Source organism: Falco punctatus (genome assembly GCF_963210335.1).
Source record: "Falco punctatus genome assembly, chromosome: 4".
In the NCBI taxonomy this organism is placed as follows: Eukaryota; Metazoa; Chordata; class Aves; order Falconiformes; family Falconidae; genus Falco; species Falco punctatus.
Window position 1 is genome coordinate 993,364 of NC_137583.1, and position 17,047 is coordinate 1,010,410.

Below are 17,047 nucleotides of genomic sequence, written 5' to 3' on the forward strand. Positions count from 1 at the left end.
AAGTTTAACTGGTCTTTATGTGCTTATATCTTGCATGGTTATGCAGAACAAGATTAATGGCCTACAAAATAACCATGCCTGTCTTCATTTCTAAAGATAAAATGATCTTTGTTTCCTACTGTGTTGTGATCAGAGAAGAGCATCATAAAGACTTGAATTCTTTTTTGTCCGAATCAGAAGGGATTGAGTCAAACCAGCCTCATGAAGAGGTGTGGTGGGCTTTTGTTCGTTTGTGGGTTTTCTTTTTTCTTTTCTAAATTATGACTGGGTTTAAGACCATCCATCTGATCCTGACAATTTTACCTTTCCCCAGAGATAAAAGCAATGAGGCATGTGCTGCTTGCCTTTTGGATTGCAACTTTATTTGTATACAGAACTTGCTGATCAGAAATCTATTGCATAGGCATGGCGTTTGTCAGTACCCCAAAGGACATCCCTTCCCTTCCCCATGTGCTGATAAGTATTCTGTCTTTTACTTTGATGCTCTGATGAAAAGTGCATGCTTCATCTTCAACTTGTGAGTGATGTTTCTTTCTCTTTCTTTTCTCTCTCCTTGTCGTAATTTCCTGGCTTCTCTCCCTTTCCTCTCCCTTTACTCTCTCCTCTTTATTTCTGATGCAGAGATGAAGATAGTTGGGTGTAAGTTTCTGCTTTTCTGTGTAATGTCTGCCTATTGCTTGCTTTTTCCCATTTTCTCTTTGTTCATGGAATGTTGGGGATCGGTAAAGACAGCAAACCATAACATCGTAGGGAAACTTTGGTAACAGAGGCACAGGCTTTGTATTGTCAGTCTTTCTTCATACCACAGTGTGTCAGACAAATTTAGTAGCTATGACAGATGAATCAGTAGCAAAGGTGAGAAACATCTCAGCATCTGTTCTGTCAGTGAGCACAGTCATGGCACAAAGACATTAAGAAATGGACACAGCAAAATCCATCAGCTGTTCTTGCAACATTCATGACGAGAGTCAACAAGACTAGAAGATGTAATTTTGTAATAATTATGCCAAAAAAATGTTTACAAGGAGAATAAAAAATATTTTTGTCACAAATAAACTTGCAGAAATGCAGAGTTGGAGGAGATAATAAAAAATATATTAAAGATCAATTTCCAAATACTAAAAGCAAGCTGTTTCAGGGAAATCATTGAATTTAAACAGAGCAATGTATAAATTCTTTTCTATACACAGAGGCCAAACGATGGATAGCAAATAATCTAGTAGGTACTGGTTGTTCCTTTTCCTTGAAACAATTGAGTGTTCTGCTCACTGAAAGCTCGAGGAACGCACAGAGTTAAACTTGCATGATGTTCTCTTGGGGGGGGGGGGGGGGGGAAGTTAATTTAATTCACCGTATAGGCAGTAGGTCAAAGCTGTTTCCCCTTGCTGCTGTAATACTACTTGCAATAATGTTAACAGTTACATACTGTAACTCCTTGAAGAATATGGACCTTAAAACAATTAGTGACTGACTGGTGAAAGGGCAAAGAAAAATAAGCTGCTGCAGTGGATCTAATGTGATTCCCAGAGCCTATCTGACCGTACAAGGCTTCTTCATTCCAACAGGCAAGTAGTGACACAGTGGGCAACACAGCAGAGTCACACCGGCATCAAAGGTGACTGCACTGTTACAGCCAGGGAAAATCATGCAGTGTGAGGCCTGGCACTTAATCTGTTGAGATGTGATTGAGAACAAGTCCATAATCAGCCAGAAGGAAGGCCAGAGAGCATTTGAGACCCTTCCCATGCAGTGCACTTGGTCAGTTTTTTTAACTTTAGTCCGTTTGGTTTGTAAAAAAAATGTGATGATCGCAGAGCTGATTGTGGGCATCGTTCTGTTAACCTCATCTGTCTTGAAATCACTGCACTTCAGAAGCAGTTGCACGTTTTTCGTTTAGAGAAAGTTGCAACTTAAAGGCGTAGTATGCTCTTTGAGATCAGAACCCAGTTACTGGTGCCCTGCTTTGTGCAGTCACCTCCAAAGCTGCAGCAGAGATGGGCTGTCCATCCAGGGAACGTTCAGCTCAATGTGATACTCTTGGCCTGAAAGGACAGCAGTTACCATTGTAAAGAGCTAGAACAAATACAGGCAAAGCACATTCTGACGCTATACATGAATATATTCTACATTTTATAGTTTGTTTCAAAGATTTTACTTACTTGCTGGACTCTTTGAGTCAAACCCTTAGTGGTCTGGACTGCTGTAACTTCAGTCAGTGGGGTGATGCTGATTGAATCTAGCTGTGGGAATGCTCGTTTATGTATAGGACGTAACTGTATGGCTGTGGTTTTACTCCCTAAGCCATTGTGGAGCATACTCTAAAAGTCCTCCTTGCCCATTCACGCTCTGGAGTTTTTTGGCACGCTTCTGTGAAGCGCCAGTATTTTCAAAAAGATCCTAAACCCAGTGATGTGAGAGAGTCAAGCAGACAGTATATCACAGTGTTGGGCCCTAAGTAAATAGGACCGTCTCAACAATTTAACAAATACAGGCATAAATACTGATTTTCATAGATAGGTTTTTTATATTTTTGGCTGCTTAAATTGTAAAGACTAAACTTCCAGTTGAAAAAATCCCATTAAGATTCTCTGAATAAATACAGTTATTTTACTAAGTTACGTGAAACTGGACCTACACATCCTGAATGTTGTGAGCTGCCACTGTTCCCCAGCTTACAGGGATATATTATATGTCCTTTACAGGTTCACAAAGCCACAGAATAATTGACCTTTTAGAAAACAAATTTGCTAGAATCATGATGTCAGATATTTGTTTGTCTCTTTCTCCTTTGGGAACTTACGTGAACTGTGTAAGCTTTTTTTGTCACAGTATTCACCTGTATAAAACAGGAACCATTCCTGTCCTCGGTGTACAAAATCTTGTAGGAACTCTAAATGAAAAGTGTTACTTTAAATGCAGGCAGCTTCTGTAAATTGTTACTACTTTGCAGTTCAAGTAACGGATTAATCTTCTAGTAGGAAATGTACAAATCTTATCAGGATAATTCTCCTACTTATTCTAATAGATAGTAGACAATTATTGGCCATTGGACTGCTTAAGTTACTTGGACTTGAAAATGATAAATAAGTGTTTGGAAGTCTTCCAGTACATTTCTTTATACTGTAACCACAAAATCAATATTTGGCTAGTGCAGCCTTTGCCACCACTCCTTTTTTTCCCCATTACTGTTAAAATCATTTCAGGTGATATGAGAAAGGATTTAATTTCAATAAAAGTGAACCCTCCAAAGCTATAATCTGTGATTTGTGATTTAAACAATTGTACGTTTGACATAAGGCTTTGTAAATAGGTTAAAACAAAAACCCCACAGGTGAAGGAAGAGCCATGTAACACCCCAGGAATATTTTCTTAATATATTATTGCGAAAAATCCTGTCTTTCAAGACATTTCATAAAGAATGACTCCAGTAACTGCATATGTTAAAAGTGCACGTAGTATGCTAAAGAGGAGTTTACGTTTGGTTTTAAGTTGAAAACAGTTGTAGAGGGGTGGGTTTTCAAACAAATAGCCATTCTGAAAACTCTCTAGGTTTTCAGTTTATCCTTGACAGTCACCTAACACAAAAAGCCCTCAGCTTAAAATGTCATCTGCAGTTTTTAGCCTATAAGTACTTTTGGCCCATTAGCCTTCTAGCACTTTTTTATTGCTGTGCTGATGATCGGAGGCTTCAGCTGACCCAGTTTGATAGGCCATGCTGCTCTCTGGAGCCGGGCGGCCCGTGGGCCCAGGCTGGTGGGCCATGCTGCTTTTCTCCCAAAATACACGCTACTGCCGTGTCAGAGCCAGCACTTTTGGGACAGTGGTTTGCCGTGCAGAGGGCATGAATTCTGTGGTTTGTTAAAAAAGGACCTTATTTTTCTCTTTTTCTTTTGATGATGGAATTAAATACGGGAAAAGCCCTGTCTGCCAAGATTTTTGAGTTGATAGCTAGCTGTCATTCTGTGTTAAAGCTGCCAGGGATCACTCGCGATCCTACTGATCACGCTTGTGTTAAGCCACACGCAAGCTGCGCTGCGCGCTCTGGTCGTGCACTTGCGTGCTGGTGTGCAGAATGTTTTCTCTAGCTTTGCAATTTGCATACCCAAAGTTTTTAATAAACTGCTCAGTGTTCGAGCATTTGCTCCAGTTTCTGTGCATCCTGTTAGTGCATCTGAGCTCAAACGCTCAAAACCAGTAGCGACTGGAGAGAAAAAAAATGGCTTGTGAGGACTCAGCAAGCTGTGTGGTTAGTGAACGTGATGGGGAGAGCAGAGGCTTCTTTGCAGTGAGGTTGTATTCACTGAGATAAATGCAAGAGTTTGATTTTTAGCTTTAGAAAGTTTGTAGCTTTTTAAAAAGCATTTTTTAACTCCAGATTTTTCAAGAAACTGATGGGCTCCATATCTGATAGTTAAATGTGTTTTGTCTTTGCTAGATACATTTACTTTCCTATTTTTACTATATATAATAACCTTTTTTATTTTTTCAAGATTCAATAGACAATATTTTTACAAGAGAAGGTGCACCGTTATACTTCACTAAAATACTTTTTCTTTTCTTTTTTCTTCATTTTGATCCAGATCCACTGGTTTTTAGATTCCTCTCCCCCCACCCCGAAGGCATTTTTTATTTTTTTCTAAATTAGTGCAGTGATATCCCTCCTGTTAAGCTTCACGCAAGATAAGATGCTATATATAACCAAATAACTCCCTTTAATTTCAGCTGGAAAATGATTTGCTATCTGACATTGGACTTTGTGTAACCAGACTGTCTTCCAGAAAAGAGGTCATAAATAGGAAGCTCCAAAATGCTAATTATATTGAGTACAATTAATTTCTATTAAGATTTATAGCATACAAATTGAAACTTTTTTCCTCCTTGTGCAAACTACTGAGAAAAAAGGATGGAGTCTGTTAAGCAGGAGGATTTTCAAAACAGAAGTCCCTACTTACAAAACCCGTTGCAAATATAATAATAATAGTTTATTTCCTTGATATTCCTACAGTCAGCATATAGGTGGCTTAGCTTGATTTTGAACAGCAAGATAATTTTCTCTGTTGTTGGGGGCTGTGGAGCGTTGCATTTGATGACTATTATTTGATGAGAAAAAAAAGATCAAATATTTGAGGTCTTTCACCAGCATCTTGCTGTCATCTTTTTCCCGTTAATGAACCATAGCATTTTCAAACCTCTAGTTGCGTGGTGTTTCAAGCAGGCAGCTCTGTGTGAATCCACAGTGAGAGTGAGGTCGATGGAAAAAGGAGGACATTTTGCATACGGATTCCCATTCATAGAGAGTTCCTAGCAGAAAGCACTGAATGTCAGCTACAGAGCTGTATTTTCCATGCTTAAAAAAGTTGTCCTTATCTCCAGAAATAAAAATGAAAGTAAAGGCAGGACTGAAAGCTCCTGTTGTTTGTCCGTCCCTACAGTAAATTAAGGAACAAATTCTGTGGGGTTATAGACGTCACAAAGAATTTGAAGTGCTTCTTCGACAGACACAAAAGGATATCCCTCACTGCCTGAAAGCAAATGCTGCCTATTTCATTGTGCTTCTGATTAATAAACAGATTTAACTGCATCAGCTTCTCCAAGTGGAAGAAATCAGACCTTCGAGGAGTCTCTGCTTTGCTGGATAGCCATTCCATTACTTGATTATTTAGTCTCTTGAGGCTGCTTAACAAAATACTTGCCTTGAAAGAGTTCACTTTTTTATTTTTTTTTTTATATATATATATTTATATATTGCCCTTTAATATGTTTGCTATTCTGGCAAGTAAATGAAAAAATGTGGTAAGTGTGAGCTGTCATGAAGTAGTGACAGTAACTAAATTTTACAGAAAAATAGGTGCTACCTGCTGTCCTTTTGGTGCATGCCTTAGAATTTACTGCATTAGTTCTGAAAGCAGAGTTTCCCACATCAGATTCCTAAAAGAAAATAAAACGTGACCTAGAATCTGTGAAATTCAGGATAACAAGATGCTGAGAGAGATGCTAATATTTCAATTTCTGAATAGTCATTTGCTCTGAAAGCTCTTGAAAATGAGGTAGTGAGAAATTGGCAAGTATCCATACTGCCTGCTTTGTTATATCCATGCATATGGATACCAGAGGCTAGCCAGAAATCTAGCAAAAAAAGAATTTATAATTCCCTCTTAATCCATCTGAACTGAATTACAACGAGGTTTCCAAAAAGGCCGCTTTTATTTTGTTTTATGATAAAAAGGAATTATGAAAATGTAGAACATAATTGAAGAGCTAACTAAACAAAATGTTCTGTTGATCATCACAAACAATACTTATTTTTCTTAAAATGTATTGGAAGTAGGAAGTCTGGTGTTAATGATGTTTAGTCAGGCTTAACCTGATACTTCCAAATCAGCTAACTAGACATAGCAGTAAAAGGGTTTTTTTCCCTTTCTCACTTACTCAATAAAAGCAAGTATTGATTCCTAGTTCACATTTAATAAAGGCATTACTAACAATGGTCTGATTTTATGCACTGATATTAAAACGTTCATCTTTATTAACAATTTACTTGCTGCTTGGAATGATTTGGGCATCAGCCATGGTCTTGCAGAAAACAAAAATCGATTTGCAGAATCAAAATCTGTTGCCCGCTGACACTGAGTCATCCATATCGAATTTAAGTGTGTGACTCCACTCTTTTACTGTAGGTGATATACGCAATGACTTATACCTGACATTAGAAAAGGGAGACTTTGAAAGAGGTGGGAAAAGTGTGCAGAAGAACATTGAAGTGACCATGTATGTGCTCTATGCAGATGGAGAAATCCTGAAGGTAAGTGCCTTCCTCATTGAGCTTCAGGTGCCATGTGCTTGCTCCATGGACACGTTACCTTGTTTTGTTGTCTTAATACAAGGGAAGTGCTAAAATAAAACTAGCTTTTACTTTATTTTTTCCCCAAAGTTTTTAAGTTATATATTATGATGAAGGAAGTAGCCAGTTATAAATTTGAAAGAATTTGGAGCACTACCCCTATATGGGAATAGGCAACTTGGAGAAAATATTCATAAACTGAAAAACTTCCATAATTTCAAAATGTGATGTCAGTGAAGAAAATTTAGAATAACTGTAGTCAGAAAGAGCTGAAGAGTATGTGACAAATATCTAAAATTAAATAACGTGTGTCCTACAGTGATGAAATGTGATTACAAGAGAGACTTAAATCTGTGTTGTTGGAGTTACGGTACTGAATGTAGTTTTGGAAAATAAATGTCACTAGCTGTATTTCCAAGATCTTGGCTTTCACCCTGGGATGGCTCCATTCCAGCTGTGGATGGTGATAGTTAATACTTTTCTTTCTTCCTCTGTTCTTTCTTTTAGTATTGTTGAAGAGGAAAGGGTAGTTAAGTCAGCTTTGGCTGGGGTGGGAAGGTGTGAGGATAGAGAAGGAAATGGAAAGTATTTTAACATAAATATTTACCAGAAATAACTTCCCCCCTCCCTTCTTTTAACATCCACCACAATAAAATAGCCTTTGTAGCTATTATTAGAAGAGTGTAAACATCGAAGTGCTTGTGTACCAAACTCATTGCCACAATCTTTGGTTTTTAATTGAAAGGACACCCTTTCCTTTATTACTACAATTGCTTGTGAATTCATTAAAAGTAAAGTATGTCTCTTTTAAGGAACTGGATTGTGCTCATAGCTGAAGCAGGAAGACCACAATCCCTTTTTGTTTAATTGAATTAGGCGTACCTTTCAAATGAAGTGACAAATTTTAAATCATCACTTTACTGCACAGCTGTCTGCCAAAGACCAATACAGGTCTTTGCCCTCCGAACTGCAATATCAGCATCTTCAAATACTAATGTACATGGTGGTGGCTAATTATACTGTAACTGTGGCTAATGATTAAGTATAAAAGCCGTATAATTTCTAGACATTATCAGCCTTAACTTCTGCTGTGGTTTTGCATGGAATGGTCATTCACAGATGCTAAGTTATAGTTTTTCTTACCCTGCCCTGTTATTACTACTGTAACAGTGCTTCAAGACTTTACCATGGGATAGTGAAGCAGATGTGGTACAAACAAAGACTAGTAAAAGGTAGTCATTCCGATTAGAAAAAATTCGGATGAACATTTGTCATAAAGAAGAGACTTTACAGATAAAGGATCTTTCGTGTTTTTTAAATTCAAACCACACATTTAAAAGAAAATCTTTATAGCAGATTTTATGTTATTGCTTCTCTGTATAGTGGCAATGCAACAAAGATACTTTGTTTATGTCAGGGAGGTCTTTGGTTCGTGATGTCTAATGATGCTTAAGATCCATTGTATTTCAAGCATGCAGACACTAGAATTTTCTACAGAGGAAATACTCAGAGGTGTAAGCTAGCCTATCTACTGAAAAGTAAGTAAAAGGGCCATCAAAGACAACAAAAGTTGAACTCTCCTTCCCTTTATTTCCAACTCCTCGCTGCTTAGGTACATTTGCGTTCTCTTTTAACTGCAGAATAGAACTAGAAAAATAACATAAACCTGAGTATCAGTTGAATTGAATACAGAGACAGTTCAAAAGTGCTAAATGACAGTTTGAAGGAATAATCACATGCACATAAGAGAAAGAAGCAGCTACTTAGAAATGAGTTTGCAAACTAATCATGTCTCCTCTTTTTTTGTCACTGCCATAGCTTCTACATGATTTAAAAATTCTGCAAATTCATCTACCAAAGCTAAAGCAAATGAGACAGCCATCTGGAATTACTTCTAACTTAGTGAGTTATCTTACCATTGTAAGATGGCTCAGCGTTACCAGTGGTAACCTCCTTGTCCTTGCAGAAGGCAGCTGACCCTGTTAAGAGCCTCTCTGGCTGCTTTTGAGTCTATAGAAACGCCCTGAAAATTGTGAGGATTCAGCTCCTTAATCTGTACATTTCCAGTTTGTCTCAACTTTCAGAATGCAGATTTTGGTTGTAAAATACAGCAAAGCTTGTGCTCAGAATGTTCCTGTGCTTCAGGTTAAAAGCCCTGAGAACAAGCTACCCATCCCAGCTTGCCATGGGTTTGGGGAAGTCTGGGTGTCCGTCGGTCTAAAACGTAACACAGGTCTGTTAGTCTGGGTTATTTTAGTATGCAACTAAATGGATACCCTTTTACCTTTTGTATGACAGATTTGGTTTTAAACCCTAGATGGCTTATTTTTCACTGCAGCCATCTGGTTTCTGTAATCTTCGGTATGGACACCTAGAGCGATGACCTTCCATTTTCTGTTAGGAGCGAGGTGGTTTCACCCAAAGACAGAATATAATTTTGTTCCTAAACAAAGCAGCTGGAGAGACTGCTAGCTCTGGATCCATTTCAGTCATTCAGCATAATATAAAAGAAAATACTGAAGACTGCAACAAGAGGAGTCTTAACTTTTTAACATAAACGTTAGGAATAAGGTGTGCGTTGGTTAGGGCTTGGTGCACCGCTGATAAATGGAATTGCTTTGTTGGGGTTCCCTGTCCCTTAATGACCGCTTGTGTGACCCAAGGTTGCTTGGACAGTCAGTCAAGGGTAGCTGTTTTCTTTCTTCTATTTCATTTTGTCTAATTATGACGTTCATTTGAGAACTTTCAGTAGGTGATACAGTGGAGAAGCTAATAAAAACCCTCCAGATTGAGCTTAGAATAGTATGGGCAGAACACCGACAGCTCAGTCATTGCCCCCAAAGCACTGCTGTTCCCGGCTGAAGCCCTGTCCCTGCCTGCCCTCTGCCTTTCCCAGGCAGGGGCTGCCAAATGAGAAGGTGTGGGGAAATTGCCACAACATTTTCATCTGATACTAGAATAAAATCTCTAAACTTTTCCTGACCAGCAGCACAATCCAAATCGGAATTGCGCCTTTGTGAAGACTTTAGCAGAACCATCTGCAACAATAATGACAATATTCTGTCTGTCTCACATCCTTATTGCTGCTGAGTATATCTTGGTCCAGAAATAGTCCTACCAAAAGCAGTGAAATTATTCCCAGAATACAGTGCTGTTCGAAATGAAAATTAGTATTTCCTTTTCAGAATGGTCTTACTCAATTGTTAGTATCTTTCAATATAGTCTGAAAAATAAAATCCTTGACACATTTCTCGCTACTTCTTTCTGTTGCAGTAGCAGGAATATCTTAATTGCAAGGCATACCTTAAATGATAAAATTATTAGCTGATACTTTTTCTAGTTTAGCTTCCCTTACTTGCCTCTGCCCTCTAATTCACGCACATATTTGGGTCTTATGGTAACTGGATGTACGGAGGCTAGTTTCATGTTTATATTTTGCAGATCAAAATTCAGAATTAAAGATTAAGCAGTCCTCCCTCCTCAGACTATAGATTGTAGTACAAATGCATAGAAACAGCTAACAACCAGAAGGAAAGACGCTTCACTTATTCATTTATTTAACATTTATAGCATGAAACGCCATTCAAATACTGACCATTTTTCTGCCAAGGCAGGTAATTTTTTGAGGCAACGGAAAAAAGCTCAGATGAAAATCTGAATTTTTACTGTACCTTCTAGAAGAAATACAAATACTATTTTACGTCCTCCTAAGAACCCCATGCAGAATGAGGTTTCAGAATTGCTGTGTTGAAGCCTGACAAGTTACTCTTATTACAAAATATGACTGGGGTATTGCAGGCATACTAGGTTTTAGTACTGCTTCCACTGCACTCACTCCAATGTGTTAATACCTGCCGGGGTTGTGGCATGTATCGTATGGTGACTAAGGCTTACGTGAGAGGGCTGAGTTTTGTATGTGCTACAGCCACCCAGTTTGGATTAGAGCTTTTGCAACGAATCACTGTGCAGGGAGCTGTTCTTGCATTGAATCCCAAAATTCCGGAGAACTTTTCTTTCTTTTTTGGTTCCTTCACAAATTCATAACTTTCTCAAAGCGTAAAGAATATTACCAGAGGCTGAGCTAACTGGGGCTGGTTAATGGGATGTGCTTGGCTTGACAGTCCCCTGTTTACAGGTGAAAAAAATAAATCAACATTGTTGATATTTTGGGGGGTTAGAATTTAGAGATGCTTTGGGAAAATGAGCAGTAATTCTTCTTGTCGTGCTACTGTTCTATGTGGAGTGCTTTAATGTTGGAATTTATATCGCTTGTGTCGTTCTGGGTCTTCTTAGCTTCTGTTTCTTCCTGGATTCGTTATCCTTAGAGATGCTAAAAGTGAAGAATCTCTAAGGTATCTTTTTTCTGCATGGCTTTAGAAGATGTTGAATGTTTTGGATCACTTTGTAAGTGCTAGGTCTAGAACATGAGTTACTGCTTATATAAAGAAATGTGCTTCCTGCTCCATGTCTTCATTACAAAGGACCTTTTACGGTCCTTATTTCAGGATGTCAGTATTTCTTCTAACTTCCTTCACTCATATTCTGACTTAAGGGTTTCTGTATTTCCTAAATATCAATGAATGTTTTTCATCTGTATTTTGAGAATACATAGATTGGTTAAGATCTTTGAACTTTTTAAATCTTAAAAACGAAAATTTAGATCTCATTGTGTTTTTAGGTGATGATTAGTCAACAGAAATTCCTTGCTTACCACTAATGGAGTAACTTGACCAGAATTATCTGGGTTACTTGTTGAAGCTGGTTGGTTGTAGTTTCAATAGACCAACATTTTTAAGAGCTTGAAAAGTTCAGGTATCACTTCTGAACAGAGATACTGAAGCAGAAATCAGATTAAATTATATTTTCAGAAAAGTCTAATATTAATAGTGATGGTCTTATGAGGTCCTTTTTGTTGTTCGTTTGGGGGGGTTGACTCATCTTTATATATTTGGACTTATTTGTTTATTTTGTTTATTTGTATCTATTCAATGCTTGACAGAACACTTAGCTTAAATAGTAACTTAAATAATAATGTACTGGAATTCATCCAGTATCATAGGCCTCCTAGCTCATCCTTTGACCCAAAACACAGTTTAAAGATCTCTTTAAACATTTCAGCTTTCATTGTGTCTGAGTTTCTGTTTCTGACTCTTCCTTTATGTCTACAGAAATAGATGAATTATATAAAGGTTATCACCATGTAATAAAATGACTCATCTGTAGTGATGTGATGTCTTTTAATCTGAAATTGTTTTCTTTTGTTCCAGGACTGCATCAGCCTGGGCTCAGGAGAGCCAAGCAGGAGTGCATACCACTCATTTGTCCTTTACCACAATAACAGCCCTCGGTGGGGAGAAATCATCAAGTTGCCCATCCCTATAGACAGGTTCCGTGGGTCTCACCTCCGGTTTGAGTTCAGACATTGCTCCAGTGAGTGCAAAATATAACCAAGAAAATTCTAGAAAAGCTGAGGTCTTTCCATTGTCCGTGTACATTTGGGTGAGGCTGTTACTGGGAGGAAAGCAGGGAAGCAATGCCAATCTAAAATATAGTGAAGGTGCACTGCTAATTAGCCAGTTGCTACATTAGTCAAACAGCACATTAAAAACATGAACAACCAGTGCAAGGCAAAATATTTTGCAGATGTTCTCCCTTGCTGTTCTTTCGCTGTGTTTTCCTGTAGAATATTTTCTGTACCGCATGTATATTTTATATTTTACTGTGCTCAGCATGTCTGTGTTTGTTTTGAGGCTTGCCAATCACTTGCATAGAATTAGACATAGTATATTCTTACGTAACCTGCATGGTTTTTGTTAGGCATGCAGAGAAGTTCGTGAATAACCTTGTGGTATATATGGACAGATAGAATTATCTGTCTTGTGAGGGCGGCGAAGCGCTGGCCCAGGCTGCCCAGAGCAGCTGTTGGGTGCCCCATCCCTGGCAGGGCTCAGGGCCAGGCTGGATGGGGCTGGGAGCAGCCTGGGCTGGGGGGAGGGGTCCCTGCCCATGCCAGGAGGGTGAACTGCATGATCTTTAATGTCCCTACCAACCCAAGCCACTCTGTGATTCTATGATACACAAATACGATTCCTTATTTCCATCTGTTGCTATAGCAAAAGACAAGGGAGAAAAGAAGCTCTTTGGGTTTGCGTTCACTCCGCTGATGAGAGACGATGGCACTACCTTGTCGGATGATATCCATGAGCTTTACGTTTATAAGGTACCAATTCTTCTCTGCAGACTTTTCACCTACTCATCTATACTTCAGTTTAAATAAGTAACGGCCATTACATTGCTTTTTCCCCTTACTAGAAGTATGTGAGGAATAGATTAATAGTTTCAAAATGTTACAAATTCAAAATCACACGACTAGGTATAGATATAGCCTTCTATTCTAGATACAGCTTGCCTTTTCCCTTCAGATAATGATGACTCTAATCCTATCTGTTCTGAATTCAAACATACTAGTATTTATGAGCATTCAGCAGTTTTACCAGCCTATGACATTACTCTACACCCTTTGTGTTATGAAATTAGGCTGTACTTCAAATGCATCATGTTACAATGCTACAGCTTGGCAACCTGTAATTAGGGGTTTGGGAGGGGTTGTATTTAATTTGTTCCTGCTGATTTGGTTTATTTCTGCAGTATGATTTTCAGACAGCAGCACTAAGTTGTACAGTTGGAAGATCGTGGTAAGTTCTAAGGAGTCAGTGGTTAGGAAGCCACACTTTCTAGAGCTGGGTCTGTTTTGTGTATGTACAGACCCCAAAGGTGGTAAGCAAAGCTTTTTCTTAGAAGTGTTTTTGTGCACCCAAAAGGTCAATAAAAGTACCATTAGGCAACTGCTGTCAGGGTGTGAGTATGTGGAATGAGATTGACCAGGTACAATTCCATGTCTTGTCCCGTACCCACAGTGTGATGAGAACAGCACATTTAACAATCACGCACTGTACCTGGGGCTGCCTTGCTGCAAGGAGGACTACAACGGCTGCCCCAACATCCCTTCCAGCCTCATTTTCCAGCGCAGCACCAAAGAGACCTTCTCGGTCTCCACACAGCTTTCTTCCACCAAACTGACCCAGAATGGTGAGTAGCTGAGCCTTCAGAATCGCCCAGGGCAGCAGGCTTGGGAAAAGGGAGGTGAGATGGGTAAGCTTGTGCTCTGTTTATTTTGCTGAAATACTCCTTTGTTATAATTTCATTATATGCATGCTTTTTGGTTTTTTACTAACACTATTGAAATGAGCAGAGACTGTTTTTGAGGAAATAAGGATATTGATAGGTGGCAGAGAAATTGCAGACATTACCGTAAGTGCGAGAGAAGGGTAATACATTAAGGAAAAGTTTATTTTCATTAAGTGATTGAAGGATAAAAACTTCAATGTTGGCTTTTCTGTACAATCTGAAGTTTGGGGTTTTTTGGCTTTTACAGTGTTAATAAGTAAATAAGAACTTCTTATGGCAACTTCCCTGAAGCATGGGAAGACAAAAGTAGATTGTCCACAGGGCAGTGTCGGTCACGTAGGGAAAAATGCAGTCTTTGCTGGTTTTAGAGCACTTTCCCGTTCCTCCATTTGTTTCTTTCTTAGCAGTATTGGACTTAATATGTATTTTCCTTCTTGTTTTCCCCTTTCCCCCCTGCCCTGAGAAGTGTGAACTGCAGTAAGAGCGGAAGTGTAACATGTAGTGACTCTGGTGGGTCTGGGGTTGCCATCCGTCCCTCTGCGTACAGACTGTAGCTCTTTCTCTCACTGTTCTGCAGTGGATTTGCTTGCCCTGCTGAAATGGAAAGCCTACCCAGACCGTGTGATGGATATTCTAGGACGACTGAGACATGTCAGTGGCGAGGAAATTGTGAAGGTACTACGTGAAATAAGTCGTTGTATGTATCTGTGATAGCAAGTGAATTCATCAGACCTGCAATGCACTTCTGAGTGTTCCCTCTTGCTGTGCTTTTTGATTCACTCTGTGAATTTCCAGAGTGTATGAATTGAATGGATTTTATTTTGACATGGAACTGAAAGGGAGTGTACACACCAAAAATTAATGGATAGTTAATCCTTGGTATCAAAATGTAGCTAATCCTTAGGAAAATTCCCTCACCCCCGTACGCTGCAAGTATCAGGTCGTGGGCACCCCGTTCCCCACTCTGCAGGACCGCTCCTGTCAAGCCACACTGCTTGCTGACAAAGACGTCGCCGCTGGTGGTGGTGGTTTGTGCCGATCTCTGTTCCAGTAGTATTTTCTAAAGGACATTCTCTGAAATTGCCTGAATGTGGTTGGTCATTTCTAGAGTGAAGAAAACAGAGCTGGCTCAGAAAACTTGGCCTTTTCAAACAGCTGGCAGAGCTGATACGTAGTTCTGTTTTGCAAATATGCTCCAAACATCTGTGTAGAGGAGAAAGAAATGTGACACCTTGAAATTAAGTTTTGCTCAGTGGCTGGTGACCCATCCTGCAGACCCATTTTCCTGTCCCAGCACTGTGAAGTGGAGCTGTTGCATAGAGCCTGAGCACCAGTTGCTCTCCAGCATTCCTAACCTATCAGTAATCCATCTCCTATCACATAATTTCATCATGTTGTGTAACCCCTATTGCTTTACTTGCCAGTCCTGTGTGTGACCTGAACTTTCTTAGGTCAGAGGAACTTCAAAATGCATCTGAATACTCAGCAAAAAAAGAAGTTCATTCTACATACCCCTCTGATAATTTTAGGTGTGCTGAGAACTCCCCCTAGAACTTACTTTTATAAATCTAGAAGTAAAAGGAGATAATGTGTAACGGCAAATGACCAAAGAAAAGAAACCAAAGAGAAATCACATCACTTAATTAGTAGTTTATGATTAAAGCCACTTCACTGTAACTCATTTGAATGTTGCCATATCTTGAATATTAATCTTCACGACAACTTCATAACAGAGACAGAAGAGGACAATACCCCATTTATACTGGAATTATCCAAGAATGCCATGTTTTGTACACTTCGTTTGCAGGGCAGTACAAGTATCTGTTTTTATAGAGAAAAGCATAAAAAGATATGGATTAAATTATTCCAAGGGGAGAAGTAATTGATTCCCTCCCTAAATCAGCTGCCACTAGGCACTGGGATATGAGGCACAGCATGCAATAGTTCAGAAAATAAGAAATTGTATCCTTTCAGAGACTTCATAAATTGTTATATTTTATTTCTTGCTTTCCGCATCAGAAATTTAATTGGAATAGATTAAAAAATCATGAGAGGATGTGCGGTTGACTTGCTCCTCAGCGTTATTCTTCACAGCCATCCTTTTGAGGACTGTGCTTTCAGGAAAGAAAATCACTGAATTGCGCCAGCGCTGAGTAAGCCGCGGTGTTATGGATAAAGGAAACATTTGGCAATATGTAACTTGACCCAGTTAGTGCTTGTTATAAAAGCTTTACTTTTTGTCATATACCAAAAGTTTTCAGTATTATTGGAGCACCAGTTAATGTGCTTCCAAGTCTTAAATTTGATGACAAACAGTATCTGATACACTCTTCATGATACGAGAATTAAAGTAAGTTGTTTTGCCACTGTTGTTAGGCAGCAGGCTTAGTCAGGAACACTGAAGTTATATTTATAAATCAGGCATGGTACATATTTCTTATTTTTTGGTTTTCTGTCATTTTTGTTTAGAAATATTCCTTGTAAAGAGAAAAATTCTTCTTAGTAAAACCAAATGAAAATCTTTCGTGTGCATGAACCTGAAGTGATTTGTCCTTGGCAAGTGTTGCACAAAGATACCAACATGTATGAAACAATTAAAGCAGGGAGGAAATAACCTTCTTTTGAATGCAGTTGAATTTGAAATTCTTTGTTTATTCATGTCGTTTTAGTTCCTACAAGATATTCTCGACACGTTGTTTGTAGTTTTGGATGACAACACAGAAAAGTATGGTCTGTTGGTCTTTCAGTCTCTGGTAAGCTGCTGAATTGTTACTTTTCTTTATCTCATGGTCAGTGAGCTTTAAGTTTCTAATTATCATGTTGATAGTATTTTACTTCCATGAAATATAAAATTTCAACTGGATCCAGCCTTATGTTTTCTGGGTGAGGAGGGCAGGCTAGCCTCAGCAGATCCTAGGACAGCAAGATTTGCTATCACTTGGGAGAAGCAAACGATAACATCTAACAGCACAACTACTACCTTTTTAAAGAAACTCATGTATTTCATTGTTCCTGAGC

General features: G+C 38.8%; 1 protein-coding gene across 14 annotated transcripts in view; it reads left to right on the forward strand.

The window, feature by feature from the left end:
* Nucleotides 1-17,047, forward strand: part of DOCK3 (dedicator of cytokinesis 3) — a 228,530-nt gene that overhangs the window by 143,321 nt on the left and 68,162 nt on the right. For all 14 annotated transcript variants that reach the window (XM_080387450.1, XM_080387447.1, XM_080387457.1 and 11 more), the window contains 6 exons: nucleotides 6,678-6,802; nucleotides 12,109-12,271; nucleotides 12,955-13,061; nucleotides 13,759-13,930; nucleotides 14,607-14,704; nucleotides 16,699-16,782. In XM_080387450.1, the coding sequence (XP_080243576.1) occupies nucleotides 6,678-6,802; nucleotides 12,109-12,271; nucleotides 12,955-13,061; nucleotides 13,759-13,930; nucleotides 14,607-14,704; nucleotides 16,699-16,782 (749 nt within the window). The remainder of the gene's footprint in view (nucleotides 1-6,677; nucleotides 6,803-12,108; nucleotides 12,272-12,954; nucleotides 13,062-13,758; nucleotides 13,931-14,606; nucleotides 14,705-16,698; nucleotides 16,783-17,047) is intronic.